The sequence below is a fragment of the Colletes latitarsis genome, chromosome 7 (genome assembly GCF_051014445.1).
Source record: "Colletes latitarsis isolate SP2378_abdomen chromosome 7, iyColLati1, whole genome shotgun sequence".
NCBI lineage: Eukaryota > Metazoa > Arthropoda > Insecta > Hymenoptera > Colletidae > Colletes > Colletes latitarsis.
In genome coordinates, this window is record NC_135140.1 from 18,966,062 (window position 1) to 18,985,091 (window position 19,030).

Sequence of the window (19,030 nt, forward strand, 5' to 3'; positions counted from 1 at the left end):
CCGCCATCTGTGAAAATATGGACACGTTAGAACTACGATCCGTACGATCGGTACGATCATTTTCCACCTCGAATTTTGTGTCCCTCCACCGGTAATTTAGGAGAATAATAAACCAGAGGTGAGCGTTGCATTTCTATTCTACTTTATCGAAATACCACAGATGAGGTATGCCTTGGAGAAATTTTTTGGCAAAAAAAAAAATTTCCAAATCGTTCTAAAAAAATTATTTTCAGTTGCGGGAGTCAATTACAACCATTTTTGGTCAATAGACATACCCTCGAAATCCTAACCAGTTTCGAGAAAAAAATTCAACAAGTGGATAAATTTTTCGACAAAATTAAAACATTTCAAATCGTTCTAAAAAATTTATTTTCATCTGGGGGGACCAATTACAGTAATTTTTGGTCAATACACATACCCCCGAAATTCTACGCATTTTCGAGAAAAAAATTCTTTTCAGAAAATATAACGTGTGTTCATTTGTGTAACCTGTTGGTAATGTTGCGAGTGGCACGAAAATGGTAATGGGGCCCTAAAATCTTAAAAAAATGGGCCCAAAAAATACATTGATTGTAAGGTCTACTTGTGTACCTCGTCTATGATTTAACTGCAATATCTATTTCAACGATTAGTTGTAAATTTCTAGGAAAACTTCATGTATCAGTCGATGGTATTTCTGTATCAGTAATTGTTGATATTCACTTTTATACCACACTACGCCAATGGTTACTGTTCACGGGACGAACATAACCTTTTAGTCAAACATTATTCTTTACAGATTTTAATATAAATGTAAATATACAATGGCTGAAACAGAAATACTTAATAACGTCATATCTACAGTTGAAAATAATACTAGAAAGCCGGAAGATTTTTTGAGGTAAGTACTGTTTTTTCCTGTTTTTCTATTCTAACCTATACGCGAAACAATAAGAATAATTCATCTTAAATATTTTTATTTTTTCTACTCGTTTTCGATTAATGTTAAGTAATATGGCGATAGTTCTCTCTTCTTTTAAATTCCAAGAATTTCACAAATCGAAATGCATAAACATCGAAATCGTTAATGTGCATATAATTGTTTATGGTTTTACTTAATTTTCTATTTTATTAACATTACAGCGTGCAGAACCGAGTTGCCGTGGAGTTTAAAAATTCTACAAAACGTCTATACGATTTTACAAAAGAACAGTCACAAAGAAATACAAATGCACTGCCAGAGCTTGTGACGGATGGTTTTGACGAAGAGCAGATCTGGCAGCAACTTGAATTGCAAAATGAAAGTGAACTCATACACTTTTTAACCGGCGTCTCTAAGATTTTAGTCGGGAATAAGAAATTAACAATTCCAATTAGTACAAGCAAACCTGAGATTGTACAAAGCAACAAAGAAAATACAGAAAGGAAAGAAGAGAAAGTATCCGAAGAAGAAATTTCAGAAGATGAAAGGATAAAACGGAAAAGTACTTTGAAGAAGTATAAGGAGGATATGAAGAAGTTTAGAACTAAGACGTCGGTCGTGGACGACAAATTTTTTAAATTACAAGAACTGGACGAATACCTGACAAAGGAGGACAAAAAGGAAACACAGAGCGAGAAGCACGAGCAGGGATCGGACGACGAGTCAGTCGATTTGTTTAACGATTTTTCCGACGACGACAGCAAAACCGGAGAGGAAAAGTTAGTGAAATACGCGGATTTCTTCGATAGTCCGCAGAGCGAAGACGAAGCTACTAATACTGCCACGCAGCATAAGAATATCGATAATAATGAAACGAACGAAGATGAAATGCTACGCGATAGCGATTCTGAAAATGCAATGGACACGGACAACGAATCGGAAGATCGCAATTCTTCGAAGAAGAAAGTTACGTTCAATCTCACGAACGATTCCGACGAAACGGACAGTTTAGAGAATAAGATCACCAACACTAAGAACACAGAAAAAACCCAGTCATCCCTCGAAACTCGCCAGGAACGATTACATAGAAGAATTAAAGAATTAGAAGAAGAAGCATTGGCAGAGAAACCGTGGCAACTTAAGGGCGAAGTAAGCGCCACGAGCAGACCACAAAATTCGTTGTTACAAGAATTCGTCGAATTTGATATTACAACCAGACCTGCTCCTGTCATCACTGAACAGACCACATTTAAGTTAGAGGATATAATTAAACGAAGAATAAAGGATAAAGCCTGGGACGACGTCGAGAAGAAATTTAAACCGGTCGAAACTCCGCTGGAGTATAAAAAAAAGCTGATTCTGGATCAGGAGAAGAGCAAACAGAGTTTGTCTCAAATTTATGAGAACGAATATCTGAAACAAAAACAAGCATTGAATCCGGATAACGACGAAAAGGAGGAAGAGGAACCGAAATTGCATATAGAAATTAAGGAAATGATGCATACTGTATTCTCTAAATTGGACGCATTGTCTAACTTCCATTACACCCCGAAACCGGTAAGATATCGATAAAAAAATAGTATTTTTGTGAATAATTATATCTTAGAAATTAAGAGACCAGTGAAATCGATTGTACAGTCGATAAATCGCGTAATTACGAAATTTTTTATATTTTTTACAATTTTTGTATATTTGTTTCAGGCTAATCCGGAGATTAAGATTGTTAGCAATATTCCTGCAATTAATATGGAAGAAGTGGCTCCAGTAGGAACCAGCGATGCTACTTTATTAGCGCCCGAAGAGGTTAAGGGTATGTATTTATCGTGAATAATGAAATTAAGATGATAGAATTATCGAATTGCATTTGTTTCTTTTGCAGCGAAATCGCGAGGCGATCCTATTGGTCAATCAGAAAGAACGAAAACTGACATGAAACGAGAACGAAGACGCAAGAAGATGAGGCAACGCGCGCGACAGGAAGTCATGGAGAAAAAGGAGAAACTACACGCGATGAAGCCTGGAATCGAAAAGAAATATAAGAAACAAAAGGCCGCGGAATTAGCGAAGAAACTGAGCAACAGTCGAAACATCATAAAAATGGACGAAACGACACAAAAAGTTTCGAAATCGTCTACCGCGTTCTTCAATCAATTGCAGGACCAAGTGAAGAGCCATATTAAATCGAAGACTGGCGCAGAGGCCAAGAAGAAACAGAAAAATGCTCTGACCGCGGTGAAATTGAAGTTGTAGATTTTGTATAAAATTTTTTAAACACAAATTACTATGTTGTACAGTTTCATGTTTAATTTTATACAGTTAAAATCCAACTGCGTACAATTTATCGAATGTATTATTTTTACCGTTGAATACAAATTTTATTTCGCATGCGTAAAACGATAATTACGAGTGGAAAAATGAAATACAAAGGGTCTGGTAAGTTCTCCGATTCTCCATTTTATATTACCAATCGTTTCGAAATTTGTACAACTTATATATTTATTCAATATAATTAGGGCACCGATGGGATCCATAAATAGGAGCTCCATTTTGTGTAAGTGCATATTCTTTCTTTTTTTTTTCTTCTAAATCATTGCATTGCAATATATACTTTAGGTAACTATGTTTCGCGCAATATTTAAGTTTTGGGCGAATGTTACGTTTTATAGAGGCAACGACAAAGGAAAATAATCGTAAACGATAGAGGATGAAGGATTTTTAAATACGTCATAGATATTGTTTGAAATTTAATGAATCATTTGCGTATACATATTGATGCCTTTAACGACTTCAATATGTTAATTATTGTCAGAGCAATGGCATTGAAACTACTTTCGACATAGGATGATTAAAAAGAATTATACGTGTAATGTATATTTTATATATTAGTAAAAAATGTTCCCAATTCGTCATGATATGCTGCAATTTTTTGTTTGTTCAATCTTGCTTATAAGAATTTGCTAAACATGTACAAATGCGCTAAATCACACGTGGTTACTTATAAATGCAATTATTCGTATGTGTAACATTATCTATATTTTCTTTAGGAATATCTAAAAATGGTGTCTTGCACAGAGAAGCAAAGTGGATTACATAATTTTGTACATCGTCGAGTTTCAAACAATTCTTTTTTTTTCCTTTCCGTTTAGTGTTGATGTTTATGATTGCACTGTTTATAATTACAAGGATCTAAATTAAAATAATTAAGCTAATCTTAGGAATCTAACGATAAGCTGGTATTAAAATTACCGTGATTTTGTGTAGATTTGATTGAGAAGTTTCTGCAACTGAAACGAGGGCATTTATTACGCGAGATATGTGGAATATTTAAAACGATACAAGAAAAAAAGAATATTCCTACGGTTGTTGAACTTTGATGATAAATATATTAATATAGAAAGAGATGTTTATCCTCGTTCTTCTACATTAAAATGTTTCTTTTCTCGTCGTTTTCTGGTTTGCAAGGCGCTCTCCTAGGCGTCACGCCTCTGGTTTGGAAAACACTGACTTAAAGCGATTAGAATGAAACTTCTCGCAAAGGAAGTTACGCCTGGGACTCCCGGGAGAGTTTCGTTCCCAAAAGTTAACGATTCTTTTTACACAGGACATGCAGCGAAAGTTGCCCCCCTCCCGCCCCCCCCCCATTGTCCGCGTGTAAAAACCCTCAACTCGTCAGAAGGAAACACAGTGGATCCCAGGTCTTAGGTCTATGAAGTTAGGTCGTCCTAACCTCAACGTCAATTCGGATAAAGTTTACACGTGAGGTGCTAAATTGCGAACTTTAGTATCAATTGAATGCCGAAGTAAAAGTGCTGATTATGATGCTCGGGATAATCCCGAGGCTGTTACCAATGATTTGAACCGTAAAGCATCCATACGGTAGACATTCGTCGGCGATGCTATTTCCTTATCGCTACTCGAAATTAGTATTAAACATATTTAACTCCTCGAAACCAGATGCTCCACCCTGATCCTGTAACATCTGCAACATGTCCGAGAGTTCCTGGGGTTGCGTGCCAGGCCCACCTTGAGCAGGATGAGGTGGTTGCGCTTGTCCGGTCACCTGAGGATTTGATTGTCCGCCATCTTGCTGTGGCGTTTGGTGTTGCTGACCTTGCCACCCCCACATACCTGAACAATACAATTACGCGCATACGAGTAAGAATTTTTATTTGCGGGATTATATTAAAATATACGAAGCATTCAAAAGTCACACTTACCAGGATTATTAGGCACTGTTGTGACTGCATGGTACTGAGTAGCCGGTGTCCTAGCACCGCTACTTAGTTGAGTATAAGTTGGCCCACTTGGCGACCTCGATGGACTTAATTGACTGTACTGATACCCTTCTGTCACTGGTTGCTGAAACGAAAGATAAATATTAAGTTTCCACGATCAGGGCTAAACGTTGACTGTCAACGCGAACTCACTTGTCTTCCAATGGTCCACGCTTGTTGGACTGGAGTTGGGGACGTGTTGGCTGGCTTTTGAATTCTACTTAAAACCGAAGAAGACGCACTCTGCTGGCCAGGCGAACCGTAAGCTATGGGCGACTGCGTTGTTTCGTATCCCTGATAAACGTTTTGTGTACTGGACGGCCTAGGCTGTTGGGGTCCTAACAAAGAAACCACGTAGATCTGTTAAGATCCATTAACGTAGACTCGAATAAACTAAACGGGTAGCATCTATTAACCCTTCCAGACTGAGTTTTTTTATTTGATACCTCTGGGTCAGAAAGGGCTAACGTTGCAGTCAATATTGATGCAATTGATCTATTACCAGCTGTGGCTACAGTTGCTGGATGCTGCATCATATGATGCCCCGAATACAGAGGATCCCTGGCAGGATGTCTCTGAAGGGAATAGTCCAAGCCAGGTTGCCCATAAGCAGGTACGGCTTCAGTTTCTGTTTGACCATCGCTGCCAGGATGGAACGATCTAAAATAATGGAGCCTCTTAATTCTTTTCTCGGACCTAACGGAGATCGAGGAACAATTCCGAACGAACGAAATAAAATATCGTACTTCGCATGCGTGTTTGTGCAGACGATGTATTCAACATCGTCGTTGAATGGGTTTAAAAATGCAAATGCAGACGTCCTTAACCATACCCAGTCGCGATTTTTGGCTCGAAATCTGTACATCACGGACACCACTTGTCCTTTCAGCTTCAGCACTGCCGGAGAAACGGTATTCATTAAACGACAATGAACGCGTGAACAATCCACGTACACAACTCGAGACACTTTACCTTGCTCGAAACTTTCTCGCATGTGCGTTAAATCCTCTGGGTGAAAGAATTCGTAGCACGGGTGACCTAAGAGTTCTGAGGGCGTGTATCCTAGTATCCCTCCGACTCTTTGGTCCACGAAGGTAAATTTACCTTCCGCGGAATGACGCGAAATAAATTCTGCAAATAATTATTTTCCATTGTGAAGAATTGTGATATCTTTTCAACGTGAATTGTTGTTCGTATTTTTCAAGAAAGACGAGTTTCTCACCATTATTGCTATTGGAACCTGCTAAATCACTACTATTTGGTGTGCTAGTGACCTGTAGTCGTCCAATGGCGACCAAGCAGCAATTATTGCCGGCATTTTCATCTGCAACTACACCATCGGGTCTAGTTTGAACATTACTCCTGTCACCTAGACCCACACCTGGTACACATGGGGGAACAAAATCACCTACAGCGTAAAACTCTGAATCAGTCTAAGATTCCTCATAACTGTCAGCTTGATTATAAATTGCATGCTGTTATATACAATAGTATATTTACTTACAAAATGTATTAGAGTTAGTCTACTTAAGCTGGATAGAACTTGGAAGACATTTAAACAGTATCATTCGTTTCGCATTAAGGTACCGTTTTCTATCCAGCCTAGTAAGAACAAAGTATGAACTATACCATACTCTAATCACTAATCTTAGCTACGCAGCTAGACAATCCCTGTTTTAATTAAAACACAGCGAGGCCGGCGGTCGAATACTTCCTTCTCACATTGACTGCGACTGATCACTAAATCTCACAAAACAACTATGGGGAGTGTAAGACCAAAAACAGAAAATAAAGAAACTTAGGAGAATCGAACAATTCCTTGTTAGACCAACGTATTACATAAAAAACTTATTATGTAAGCGTTACATTTGAAAACAAGCGGAACATAAGATTACAGATCACGTATCGTTAATCATGGCTGGCAATTACGAAGTTGGAAATAAAATTTAAATTTTAGAGGCATAAATATTTTACAAAATGACGTAATTATTTTAAGAAAAACTGAAGAAAAGTAAAGGGGTACCCAGTGTTGAGAGCAACGCGAAAACGTACGAAAAAAATCCCCGCGATTCCTCGACGCGACGCGATCCCCTTATTATGCATCGAGGGCCACGATAAAGCATACAAATTCCGCATCAGCCCATCCCGACATAGTTATCGGTATTCCGGCCCGTCTGTCGGCTGTTAGGTCAAGACGATTCCATTCATTCTTATAAACCGATGTATACTATCCGTCCTGCCGTTCGGTTCAAACCGTCTCTTAATTTATAGTACAAACATCGACTATCCCCGTATTCTACGAAGTCGGTTAGGTTCGTTCATATTCCTCCGGCACGACGTCTCCCTCGCTTTAAAATAGAAAGTTGGCGCTACGTCGCGGTCGACCGTTATGTCGACGATTAACGACGAAATATCGAAACCAGTATGAAACTCACCGGTGGGGGCCCAGTTCTTGATGTACCCTGTACAATGAACCACGGCGTAATTTTGACCGTCCCTGGCCGGGGGACCCAAGGAATTCCTCTGTTTCATACGGTGCAGGCCGTGCGCGGCGGCCATGTCACCCGTCGTTTGGAGATTTCCGACCTTCATGCGGCAGATGAACCCTCTCCTCGAACCCATGCACATCCTCATCGACGCTGCGGGGCAAACGTGTTCCTCATTGATCCTTCGCGTTACATAACTAGTGTGGCGTTCCACAATTTATAGCGCTAACCTATTATATAAGTTACATCATGGGGTAATACATCACCCATTATAGAGACTATCGCATAACCTATTACGGACTCCGGGTGGTCTAGGTTTGTACAAACGAATCTAGTCTTTCCAGTAACCTTTCTCAGTTTTTGGGAGGATCAGGTTGGGAACATCTGGTGTCTAGGTGGTATAGATCATAGGTTCAGGGATGAGGATATTGAATATAATCCCTGTAGAATTAATGTCCTTAGTCTTCGACAGTATTGGGAAGAGGAACTCTTTGTGACTACACCTCTTGTAGTTTGGTTTGCAATTTTGTTAAGTTTATAGTAACCTCAGCCTTGGCTAGGTTTAGGATCTGTATTATACAGAAGCAATATGAAATGTATAAGTATCTTAACAACTGCTCAGGATAATAACCTCAACAACCTGCTATTATCAGTCGAGAAGACAAAGCAAATAGCAAGTGATCTATAAGTAACGTAGACTCACTATCAGTTAAGACCCCCTACAGTACTTAAGCATTAGTGAATCCTCATTCTCTGTAACGATTGTGGTAAGTCGACACGGATTTGACGTGGAAGCTTGGTCCACTTACATTGGCCTTCTTTTTTCACAGTCCCCGTCTTAAGATCCAGCACCCTGCCTCCGTGTTGCGGTTCCTCGGCGCTCAATTGTTCCCTCACCTTCTCGGTGTCATCAGGATGAACCTGCGAGTAGAGGCTGGTGCCGTACCAATCGCTTTGCGTGTAATTTAGTACCGGGGCGACCGAGTCGGAGACGTAGATGATCCTCCCGGTGTCGCAGCTCACGACGAAGAGGAATCCGTCGGCTGCCTCCAGGATCAGGTGCTTCAGCTCTTGGTCGGTGAGGAACGAAGGTTTGTACGCACTGTCCGTGGCCGTATTTCCGGTACCTGAGACAGACATTATTCAAAAAGTGTTAATTCCATTCGTTAACGAATTTAGCTATTCGAGGACAGTCGTTTTTCGATTCTCAAATTAGGGATCGGTCGGGGGATCGTCAGGAATTAATTTCTGACCAATTATCGGCTCGCAATCGAATTACCGAGTGCCCCAAAAGCATCGATAATGCAATGGCGGTATTGATTTTCAGTTACCGGTGGGGTTCGCTTTTTCCCTAATGAAGGTGTCCCGATTCCTCCGCACAGATTGCCCTCTTTATATCACGTTTGATGTAAATGGCCTCTATCGATCGCGAGATCTGACTGGCTGGTCGACATCGAGTGCACGTGCAACGAGGAACACTTTTCAAACGAAACGAATGCTTGTCGGAGGAAACGTGCAAGTACTTTTGTACGTGTCGAAGTCCGTTCGCTGTTTCGACGAGTACAACTTTTTTTTATCCCTCTTGTAGTAGATTAAGGAAACGATACATGATTATCGTGGGAAAATTACCTAACTAGAGCCAGAGTTTTCAGTGTTTTAAATTCTGTTAGGGATTTCTGAGTGCAAGCTAGGTCTGGGTTAGGTAAATGTTCACGAGAGATCCAAGATCTTTGAGGCGTCTTTGATAAATTTCGAACGAAAACCTCTAGTTTCAATAAACTTCTAACCATAATCGCAGTTTGCTAGGACCACCAGATTAATACGTGCCAGTCTGAAAGACAACGCTAGTCCACATCAGAAGCAACAGATGTCCCGGGCGGAGGGCGCATTCGTATCTCGAGATCTCGGTCCGCAGCCATCGCTGAACTATGATTTACGTCGCTACTAAAAGTAATAGTGTATATACATCCAGATTAAAAGCGCGCTAAGACTGCCGGCGGGCCGGTATCGCAGATAGAGCCACGTCTCTCTCACCGAGGAGGAAACCGACCGAATCGCGGCATTAATGTCCATCGAAGAGGTTCTCTACGTGGAAGGTAATGGTAACGAAGGTCACCTGGGGTCTTCCATAGATCTTGTTTGGAAGTCGTTAAAGTACCTCTTCCCGGAATTTCTCCGTATATCGGGGTAAAGATCGCATCGCGAGCCGCTCTCTCTCTCTCCCGCCTCGCGGGATCCTGTCCGCTTTGCAATTCCGATCTTGCACCTCGATAGTTACCTACGCTGCCGAGCTGCCCCGTCCTCATTTTTGGTACCGAGTACTCTCCTTCCCTCTCTCTCTTCCCCGCCACATTACTTTGAACCTTGTCTGATATATGGCAAGAGATCATGCAGGGGCCTAAAACCGATGTTATTTCGATTCTCCCTGATGGACGTGGAAGGCTAATGATCCATAGTGGACGGGACATCGGTAGATATGGTCTACATGGTCAAATGGCAATTACGTGAATTAATTTTTGAGATATGAATGCGTGATACGTGCTCAGAGGTTCAGGATCCTAGGTGAACCTTTCATAATGCATAGCAATATGTTAGGTAGTTCATAGTGGGTGGTCATCATCGGATACAATAGTTTTGTCTATTACTCAAAATCGATAGACGACGTGTCCCAGGTATTCAGGAGGACATATAAGGTGAATATTCCGTAGTGACGGGGAACTATGGTGGCATATAAACTAGCTATTGCCCAAAATCGATGGGCAGTACGACGCCACTCACATGCAAATATGGACTTCCGTCGTTCAACCTCTTCGAAGCCACCTTCTTGGGTGTTTTCGTACCGAATGGAAAATTACGTTTTTCACCAGGTGTGTTTTAATGCTATTTAGATCTAATATAGATCCAGAAAAGCTTAAAAGTCAACTACCGAGACTGAGAGGTTCTTTAGATCGACTCATAGAAGCGTGGAACATCGATTCCAGGATTCCCTTATTCCCTCGTCGCGAGTCCATCAAGATGGAAAGTAGCAAAGTGCAAGGGTGGGGGGAAAAAAGGTGGGAAGGAAATGTAAAAGACAAACGCGGTTAAAATCAGCGGCTGACGCGTCTCACGGGTGCAACGAGGATGAGGGTGGTGCGTGTACGCACAAACGAGCGTCGACATATCCCGGAGGCGATAGCCTCTTCTCCCGGTCAGGTAAGAGAGTGGCTCTCTCGTTCGAGCAATTTGTATTCAGCGGCCCTCTTGTCGGGAAAGAGGAGAAGCGGCTATAAACAATGCGACGCACCACCAATACTTAGCTGGAATCACGGCACGCACACCGTTCCAGAGGGCGGGGAGGGGAGATTGTATAATGCGTGTGTGCACGCAGCACAGGGACCCGGGGCTAAAGGGACAGCCGACGGAGCAACTCCACCCATTCTTACACCGGAAGCATATATCGCGCTTTCTGCATTCGATATGACCACCGTACGACGAAACCTTCGGTGAATTACGACCGTTCCGGTGCACACTGGCCGGATGAATCCTCCTCGGAGACTGACAAGAAGCGGCTGCGTCTGGGGACGCTTGCGATTACATCTAGCCTAACCAGATGCTGGACAATACAACCTTATTCCTTCGCTGATCCAGGTCGTTTTCTGACCATTGCATCTCACAAATTGACGTTATTCGACCAGATGTTCAGTATTAGACGTTCTCCACTGATAGGCTCTACCTATCCTTGACAATTTCTTTTGGAATATTTCGACATTCCTTCGCGAGTCCAAGTGATTTTCTAGAGATTACACAGGATGTATTAAAAATTGCTATGATAGAAACTCTGTTTTATACCTTTTTCTCTTGACAAACCCTAAATAATTAGCGAGCCCAGGTCACTGTCTAGATCTCTGATGTTACGTATTGAAAATTGCGATGACAGAGATTTTATTTAGTACCTTTTTTCGCTAACAACAGTACATAAATTTAATATTTTAAGTCGTTCAGCTAATTTCTGAACATTGGACAAGACACATCGAGAGTCTACGTGTTGTTTTAGCGATTGACTACGCAAACGCTGAACAACATCGTTAGAGGAGCATTCCTCCGCGAGTCCAGGTCATGTCCTGGACGTTAGACGTGACGTATTGAAAATTGTTGAAGTATAGTCTTCGCGTTAGACGTTTTTCCACCGGCAGACTACACAGATTCCAGATAACATCGTTCGGAGAATATTCATCGCGAATCCAGGTCACTGTCTAGACGTTTGGTGTGACGCATTGACAATTTTTATTTATCGACGCTGACTTCCAGTGCGTATAACGATTGCTATTCTTACGTACACTTATCGTCGATTGTGGAACAAAAATAGCAACGGGGAATGGAGTAATTATGCGCAAGAATTTTCCATCCAGGCTCCAAGTACCCAAATGGAGTCTTTAAATACGCAATATTATTGAACGCGAGGCAATACATTTCGAACCAGTCCCCGGCTGTCCGATAAAGCACAAAGTAGTTCAACACGGAACGTGACGATTAAGTCTCGGCGATGTTTGAGTTATCCGGCACGAGCAGCAAAATAACTTCGGCAACGCGATCTTTAAGCTATGACTCGAAGCGATTGAATTACGCTCCGTTCATGCTTACTTGATTTCGTGCGACTATAAACGCGTAACTTTGAAAATATCTGGACTCGATCGGGGGATCGATCGATTCTCCTCGACGCTCGTTGATCGTTTCTATTATACGATTACCTTTCACAGGGATTTGTCTATTCACGAAATTAAGTGGCTAACCAAAAACTAATTTTTCGATTACAGATACACCCTAGGAAATAAAAGTAAATTAATGTTTCTCAATCATAGATATCTACCAACCTGCTAAATTTCATTGAAATTGGCGAGTGTCGCGTGAAAATATTTCTGAAGACTTTTGGATGGTTTGATAGGGAGAAACTACTATCCCTTTAAGTTGTGAGCAGATAACCGAAGGTACTCACCTCTGAGGGCCTTCATATGGGCGACCGCCATCCTAAGTATGGTCAATTTGTCTGGTTTCCGCGCCAGTGCTGAACACGTCGGGACCATGTCCGACAATTCGGTGATGTAGGCGGTCATCTTGTTCCTCCGCCGCCGCTCGATCTCGCAATGATTCTCCCTGCTGTAAATCGCAAGACAAAACCGAGGTAATTGCACAGCTCGAGGAATGGCTTTCTTGCCCGATGGGAAGTCCTTTTTACGCGAGTATTTCCGATCTCCGGATGAAAATATGCGTCCGTGCAAGTTGTATCCCTTTTAACGACTTTATCAACATTGTTTCTACAAGTTACAAAACTGTAACTCAAAATTGTTTTCATTGACAAATTAAAAACATTATTCCTCCGGTTATTTACAGGATCCGCCAAGTTAGATCCAGCCGTGCACGCTTTGGGCTGCACCGCGTGGCGCCAAAGAGATCAGCCGCGACGAAAATATGCGCGTTTCGTTTCCATAATAATTCAGAACCGCAGAACGCGGAATGCCGCGGCGTGTACATAAGCAGACGAGACCGTATTATGATTTTATGCCGCGAAACGTGTGGGTAATTCGTGGTCGATCGCTAGACGCGGCTTTAAGTGCGAGTCATCTTGCCAGGGTAATTGAAGACTAGCAAATACGCGGTGAGGCTCATTTGCGGACCGTAAATGTACGCAAGATCGATGAATCTTCGACTGTAACCCCTCTGTAAACTCCATAGAACTCGTACGAACAAAAACTATCGGGTCAAAAGTTTGGAATTGTTTGCCAACTTTCGCCAAACTCGAATTTTCTGATAAATTTCTCCCTGGTTTGTTTTCCTCGATAATTATTATTTTTGTTTGTCGTCCATTGGTCGATTGGATCTCGTTGGCAAGTTTGTCCGCGTTTGTTCGTGTCTGACCAAGTTTGAACGACGCAAGAACATGGAAGAGAGACCGTCCCACAGGGAGAAATATCTATTTCAACGGACCCACCGGCGAAGCAGGCGTAAAGGAATTTCCATCCAGCGACCGTCATTGATAAGGGTGTTCGTGATCAATGCGGCCAATAAATTCTGAAACGATGCCTCATCGTGAAGGGATATCGGGTGAAACCACAATTTCAGAGCCTCCCTGTTATTACGCTACCAGAGGATAACCGCCTCCAGTAACGGCGCACGTCTCTTTGCTACGACGGTAATTGTCGGCGAGCAATCGTAAATTTAATGGCATTTAATTCCTGATAATTTCGCGAACGAACATCGCGAGCGGACCGCACGCGAGACAGTTTGGAAGTTTTAGCCGGCCGTGATACGCGCGAAATCTTATTTCTTAATCAGCTTAATCGATTATTTCTTAATCTACCGACGATCCTTTCAGACATTCTACTCTAAACAGGCCACAACTTTGGACTGAATTAGAACCATCGTCACCAATTGACTCTGAGTAAAATCTAGTATACCACACAAGCTTAAACTATATCTAGTATTATTTATACGTCAGAATGAAATTTAAATCTTGAATATAAAGTCTTGTAAATATAATTCGGTTATATGTAGTATAATTTGGTATCAGAATCGTATGAATTTGTTTGTTGTATGAGGAATGTTCCAGCAACTACCCATCGCGATTCGCCAAGAGGAGAAGCTCCTTTTGTGCCTACCTTCGAGATAAGAGCCTTCATCTCATTTCAAGTCCATCAGGAACTATTACCTCATACTTATTCTACCTCCAGATCCTCCAACTTTCATTCTGTCCATGTAAATAAGCAGAAAAGTGCATCGAACCTCGAGGAATGCGACAAGATTAAAGTCACAATTTCTGTGTTATTTAAATATACTTAAAAATACACATTTTACAGTGGAATACCCCCTCACTCTCATTCAGCGAGGGTTGGGAACAATTCTCTATAGATTCGAGACTGTAAAGGGTATTTTACCGGCAAATATCGTTTAGATTAATGTTCCTGGTAATGTCTTGGAGTGAACATTGACCTCTCGTTAAGTTCCGCGACCAGGACATCCACCCCGTCTGAAACGCCGCGACCCCGTTCGAGAAAAATCGTTCTTCGGCTTGCACAACGCAGAAAAGCGATGCTGAGTGCAGCGTTTAAAGCGTTGTCGAGCTTAGCGTAATTAGTTTTAAGTGTCTCGTAGACCAAAAGTCTTTCCGCTGCGATAGCACGCGCAATCGTTTGGAACTCCGACTTAAATGGGAAAGAAAGAACCGCATACACGTGGTTCAATTTAATATGTATATTTTATTTCACGGGGCCTTCAAAATGATTATTATTTTCAGGTTTTAAACATCTGAAATAATATAGACACATCACGCTATATTGCTGAAACACGCTTTCGTTTATTATATTATTTTATTGTTTTCTTCCGTTCGACGATCTATTAAACTCGACTTAAGCTCTACTGAACTCTAGCAACGATTCTCGACGGGGTGAAAATCACCATAATCGAACAGTATCTCTACTTATTTATCATACAGTGTCTACAACTCTTTGCAAAATTCTCTTTCACTTACCGTATCGCGAACTGGCACTGATCACCCGACTCTGAACTCCAGATAGTCACTATTGTGTACTCGAAAAATTATTCTGAATATATTCCGACAGTTCGATGCGCTACTCCATTTCCTAGGCAAGCAAACTTCTATGCCTAATTTCTTATTTTAGTTCAACGAGTTTGTTATAAATTAAAAAATAAAACTGATGTTAGTGAGATCCAATTGGCCACATAAAAAGTGATTATTTCGACCACCATACTGTTAAAATTCGATGTTTCAACACATGCCCGATCTAGCCCCAGTAGTGTATCATCATTTGTTCATAAAATAGTGCCCATAATTTCATCCAAGATCCTCTTTTTACCTGTCAGAAAATCTCACGTATCACCTAACTCTGACCTAGAGACAAGACCTCGATTGTCCACTCAAAAAATTGCTCCAGCATCCCAAGGACAAGGATATTTAAGTTCAATAAATCCCTCTAATCTTCATTTACATATTGTTTTACAATATAAAATGAGGAAGCCATCTATCTGATCAGTAAATGATATTCAAGGAATCGAATGAGTCTCGAGGGCCTGTAAATTGAGTAGAGGAGTTTCATCGAGGATATTCAGTTGGGATGCTGACCGTCAGGACCTTCCATTTCGTTGCGAGCCCAGAGGAATCGGTAACGTTCCTCGAGGACGCAAGCCCCAGTGCAGGCCCGCTATTTAAAAGAGGCCAGGGCGCTTAAAGCGCAAGTATAAAGCAGGGTATGTACCGTGCAGGACGGTAGAAGAACACGAGGAGAAAGGGTCAGAAGAGGAACGCGGCCCAAGGAGCAGGACGGAGAGAACTCCTGGGTCAAGGGTCAGACGTTCCGAAGTTGCCCGCTCGCTCCGTAGGTCCAGCGGACGCTATACAGGGTGGTCGCGTTCGACACGACACACATACCCCACGGAATACTTTTCCATGTCCAAAATAGACGCCAGACACGAACGGACTGACGGTTCGTCGAGGAATTTACTGGAGTGATTGGGTACAATTTTAGGTAATACAACTGCAGAGATTTCCAGTTGGTCTTTGGTTAATTGGTGGATGCGTTGAGTCTGAATACTTAATGGTCTTATCGGGGAAATGTTCAGAAACTGAACTGTGAAGATTTGACGATGGTTTTTGACCAACATTAGATAGAGAACCTTGGAGTAATTGACTTAATTAATTTCTGTAATATCAGAGAATTACGAGAGCTTGGAGTCAGTCCTAACGAATATTGCAAAGACAGTCTCGAAGACCTCGAACCCAATCCAGATCTTATAGCTATACTCGTTGAAGCAGTGATTGAAACTGATAGCCCACATCCAAGGCTGGCCATGACATTAACGAACAAAAAGAATATTTCTTTGTTCCCGCTGCATTCATAAGCTGACTAATGATATCATAAAACCGATCTAGATTCTTAACAATGGCGAAAAAAATGTCGGAACCTAGACCGTACACTCATAGGAGCTCTAACTGAAACTGATAGTCCGCGTCCAAGGTTGAACACGACATTAACGAACAAAAGGAATATTTATACCGACTGTACTCATAAATTTCCGACTGATAATCTTATCGTGAACGCGTCATTAAAAAGTATTCGATTACGCTTTTCTAAGGATTTTATATTAACGGTAATGGCGTCAGCAGATAAACTGACGTCGGATAAAAAATATTTCTATCGAGTAAAACTCTGACAAAGCAAGCTGGTATTGTTCAGAGCACCCTGTATATCGATCTCTGCATTACGATGATACAAAGTCGGCGCTGAAGTACACGTACCGCGCACATAAAATCATTCTAAGGAGTGGGAGGGGGGTTCCTCGGGACACAGAGGAAAAGAAGATTCGCGAAGGAGATCGCGGTCGAGTCGTCATCATCATCATCATTGTCGTCGTCGATACGCTCGGCGTTGCAAGAGGATACCCATAAATGACAACGTCCCGCGCGTGAATTATGGATTCGTCTAACGACAGGGCAAACCTATACCAGAGAGCTGGAGAAATTGCCTCTGGATGGAATTCAGATCCAACGACTTGGAAAAGATCAGTCCACACGAACAGAGAATACCATATAGTTGATATTACACTTTTACTTTACGAATACTGAGTTTCCCTTTCGAGTTAAATTATTGTGAAAACATTTCGCATCGTCTAATCTAATGATTACACGTATTTAGCCTCACTGTTCCTTCTGTGCTGTCATTTACCGAATTTTTTGAGATTACGACGTGTCCATGAACATCATACACTGTTTCAAAACTTTAATGCCAAAAAATGAAATCGAAAAGTTCTTTACCATTTTGCTGTGCGAGACTCCGTTCTCGAGGTACGAGCAGTCAAAGTTTACTGACGTTACTCCTGGCAGACGCCATTTTGTACTTCGATCAGCTGACGCGATGATGCATGCGTGCACTCGCGCGTAGAAACTTTAACTACTCATATTTCAAGAACGACGTCTTAAATTGCAGAATGGCAAAGGACTTTTCGTTTTCTTTTTTCACGTAGAATTTACGTGTCTGTTCGTTCGATCATTTTTAAGCGTTCTGTATATTAAAATCTATACAATTTCAGCACTCGTAATACTTTTACTATTCATAATACTCGTCTTTGTCAAGACACTTCTGGTAGATTGCAGAATTGGAGACATTTCTCGCAGATGAAAATTACATAAACTGATGATTAATGGCATTACTATCGCGAGACAGTACTTTACGGACGAAAAGACGGATTTCTCTCATATCGTGAGCATCACTCAGGAGCATTCATTATTACAGCACCGTGCGATACGAATGGAGCGGAGTGGCCGTGTCGATAGAACTTATAGACTCTCTCCTCACGGAACAATGAAATGAATTATGAATCGATCGAGGACCGTTTAATGCGATCGCATTCGTTATCGAATATATTCCGGCCGCGCAACAGAGCGGTGGACGTATGCTAACAAGCATCCTAGCCACCGAGTGATTTATGACAAATCTTAATATTCCCATATGCTAACGGAGACAGATGTTTGGTTTGCGTTACGAAGTGGGGCCCGATGATTTTTCGTGGTCCGATCGACGGATTTCCGGGGTCTCGTTAAATCTACCCACGTAGTTACGTTATGCGAAATATAGTAGAACCTCGATACTTGCTCGCGAACATAGAGGCCCTCAAATATGGCTGCGTTAGCGTCTACCACCTAGTGGCGGTGAAAGGAAGTTGTTTTAAAGAATGAAATGGCGAATACGGGACTCGTTAAATGTCCCTTAAATCATTTGCAAACGAAGACGTAATCGCAGGTGAAGCTGCTGAACGTTAGACGATAAATTCTCCCAGTACATTTACTACCGTGCGTAATCGCCCAAGTGTTGCGATCATACGCAATACGACGTAACCAGCGATCTGTGAATTTTCTTTTTGTTAGCTTCTTAACCCTACTTCCTAATTTTCCTTTACTTCAATCTTAATGCAGACGATAAAGTAAATACTTTTCTAGGTTACTCAATATGGCCGCCACGCATTCTCTTTCCCGCCTTTTTTCCTAACCTCACTTTACTCTTTTTCTTCTACCTCGTCCAGCAACGTACAAATTTATCAATCTCAAGATCAAACCAGACGATCGCAAGTCGTGAAACTCCATCGTCTATAAATACGACGGGAGCAATTTAAATGATTTTTTCCACCGATCCGGTAAATACAGACGTCGTCGGTGAATAGTCGTAACGTCGAAATTACAATGTCTGCTTCGTGTTTTCAAGAAAAGAAGGGGGGATTGAGACAAAAACAGTTCCATCTCGGGTAACCGCCGGCATGCGACGACAATAGCGCGGGAAGAAGCGATTTCGCGGTTTATCGCCGCCGCTGGAACGATTGCGCTG

The 19,030-nt window shown here is 41.7% G+C and overlaps 2 protein-coding genes across 6 annotated transcripts in view; one reads left to right on the plus strand and one right to left on the minus strand.

The window, feature by feature from the left end:
• The first annotated feature begins 691 nt into the window (after positions 1 to 691).
• LOC143343285 (U3 small nucleolar ribonucleoprotein MPP10) lies at positions 692 to 3,362 on the plus strand. The gene is made up of 4 exons (XM_076768038.1): positions 692 to 880; positions 1,123 to 2,458; positions 2,603 to 2,711; positions 2,781 to 3,362. Exons 1-4 carry the CDS (start codon positions 804 to 806, stop codon positions 3,149 to 3,151), a joined length of 1,893 nt encoding a protein of 630 aa, XP_076624153.1. The 5' UTR covers positions 692 to 803; the 3' UTR covers positions 3,152 to 3,362.
• Tgo (Aryl hydrocarbon receptor nuclear translocator homolog tgo) overlaps positions 3,329 to 19,030 on the minus strand; it is a 37,228-nt gene continuing 21,526 nt past the window's right edge. For 3 of the 5 annotated variants that reach the window (XM_076768037.1, XM_076768036.1, XM_076768032.1), the window contains 10 exons: positions 12,637 to 12,797; positions 8,471 to 8,788; positions 7,611 to 7,814; positions 6,398 to 6,583; positions 6,148 to 6,306; positions 5,922 to 6,072; positions 5,678 to 5,835; positions 5,329 to 5,513; positions 5,119 to 5,260; positions 3,329 to 5,029 (listed from right to left, as the gene is read on the minus strand). In XM_076768037.1, coding sequence (XP_076624152.1) covers positions 4,812 to 5,029; positions 5,119 to 5,260; positions 5,329 to 5,513; positions 5,678 to 5,835; positions 5,922 to 6,072; positions 6,148 to 6,306; positions 6,398 to 6,583; positions 7,611 to 7,814; positions 8,471 to 8,788; positions 12,637 to 12,797 — 1,882 coding nt within the window. In that variant the 3' untranslated portion in view covers positions 3,329 to 4,811. The remainder of the gene's footprint in view (positions 5,030 to 5,118; positions 5,261 to 5,328; positions 5,514 to 5,677; positions 5,836 to 5,921; positions 6,073 to 6,147; positions 6,307 to 6,397; positions 6,584 to 7,610; positions 7,815 to 8,470; positions 8,789 to 12,636; positions 12,798 to 19,030) is intronic. The other 2 variants (XM_076768035.1, XM_076768034.1) reach the window with 2 other exon arrangements.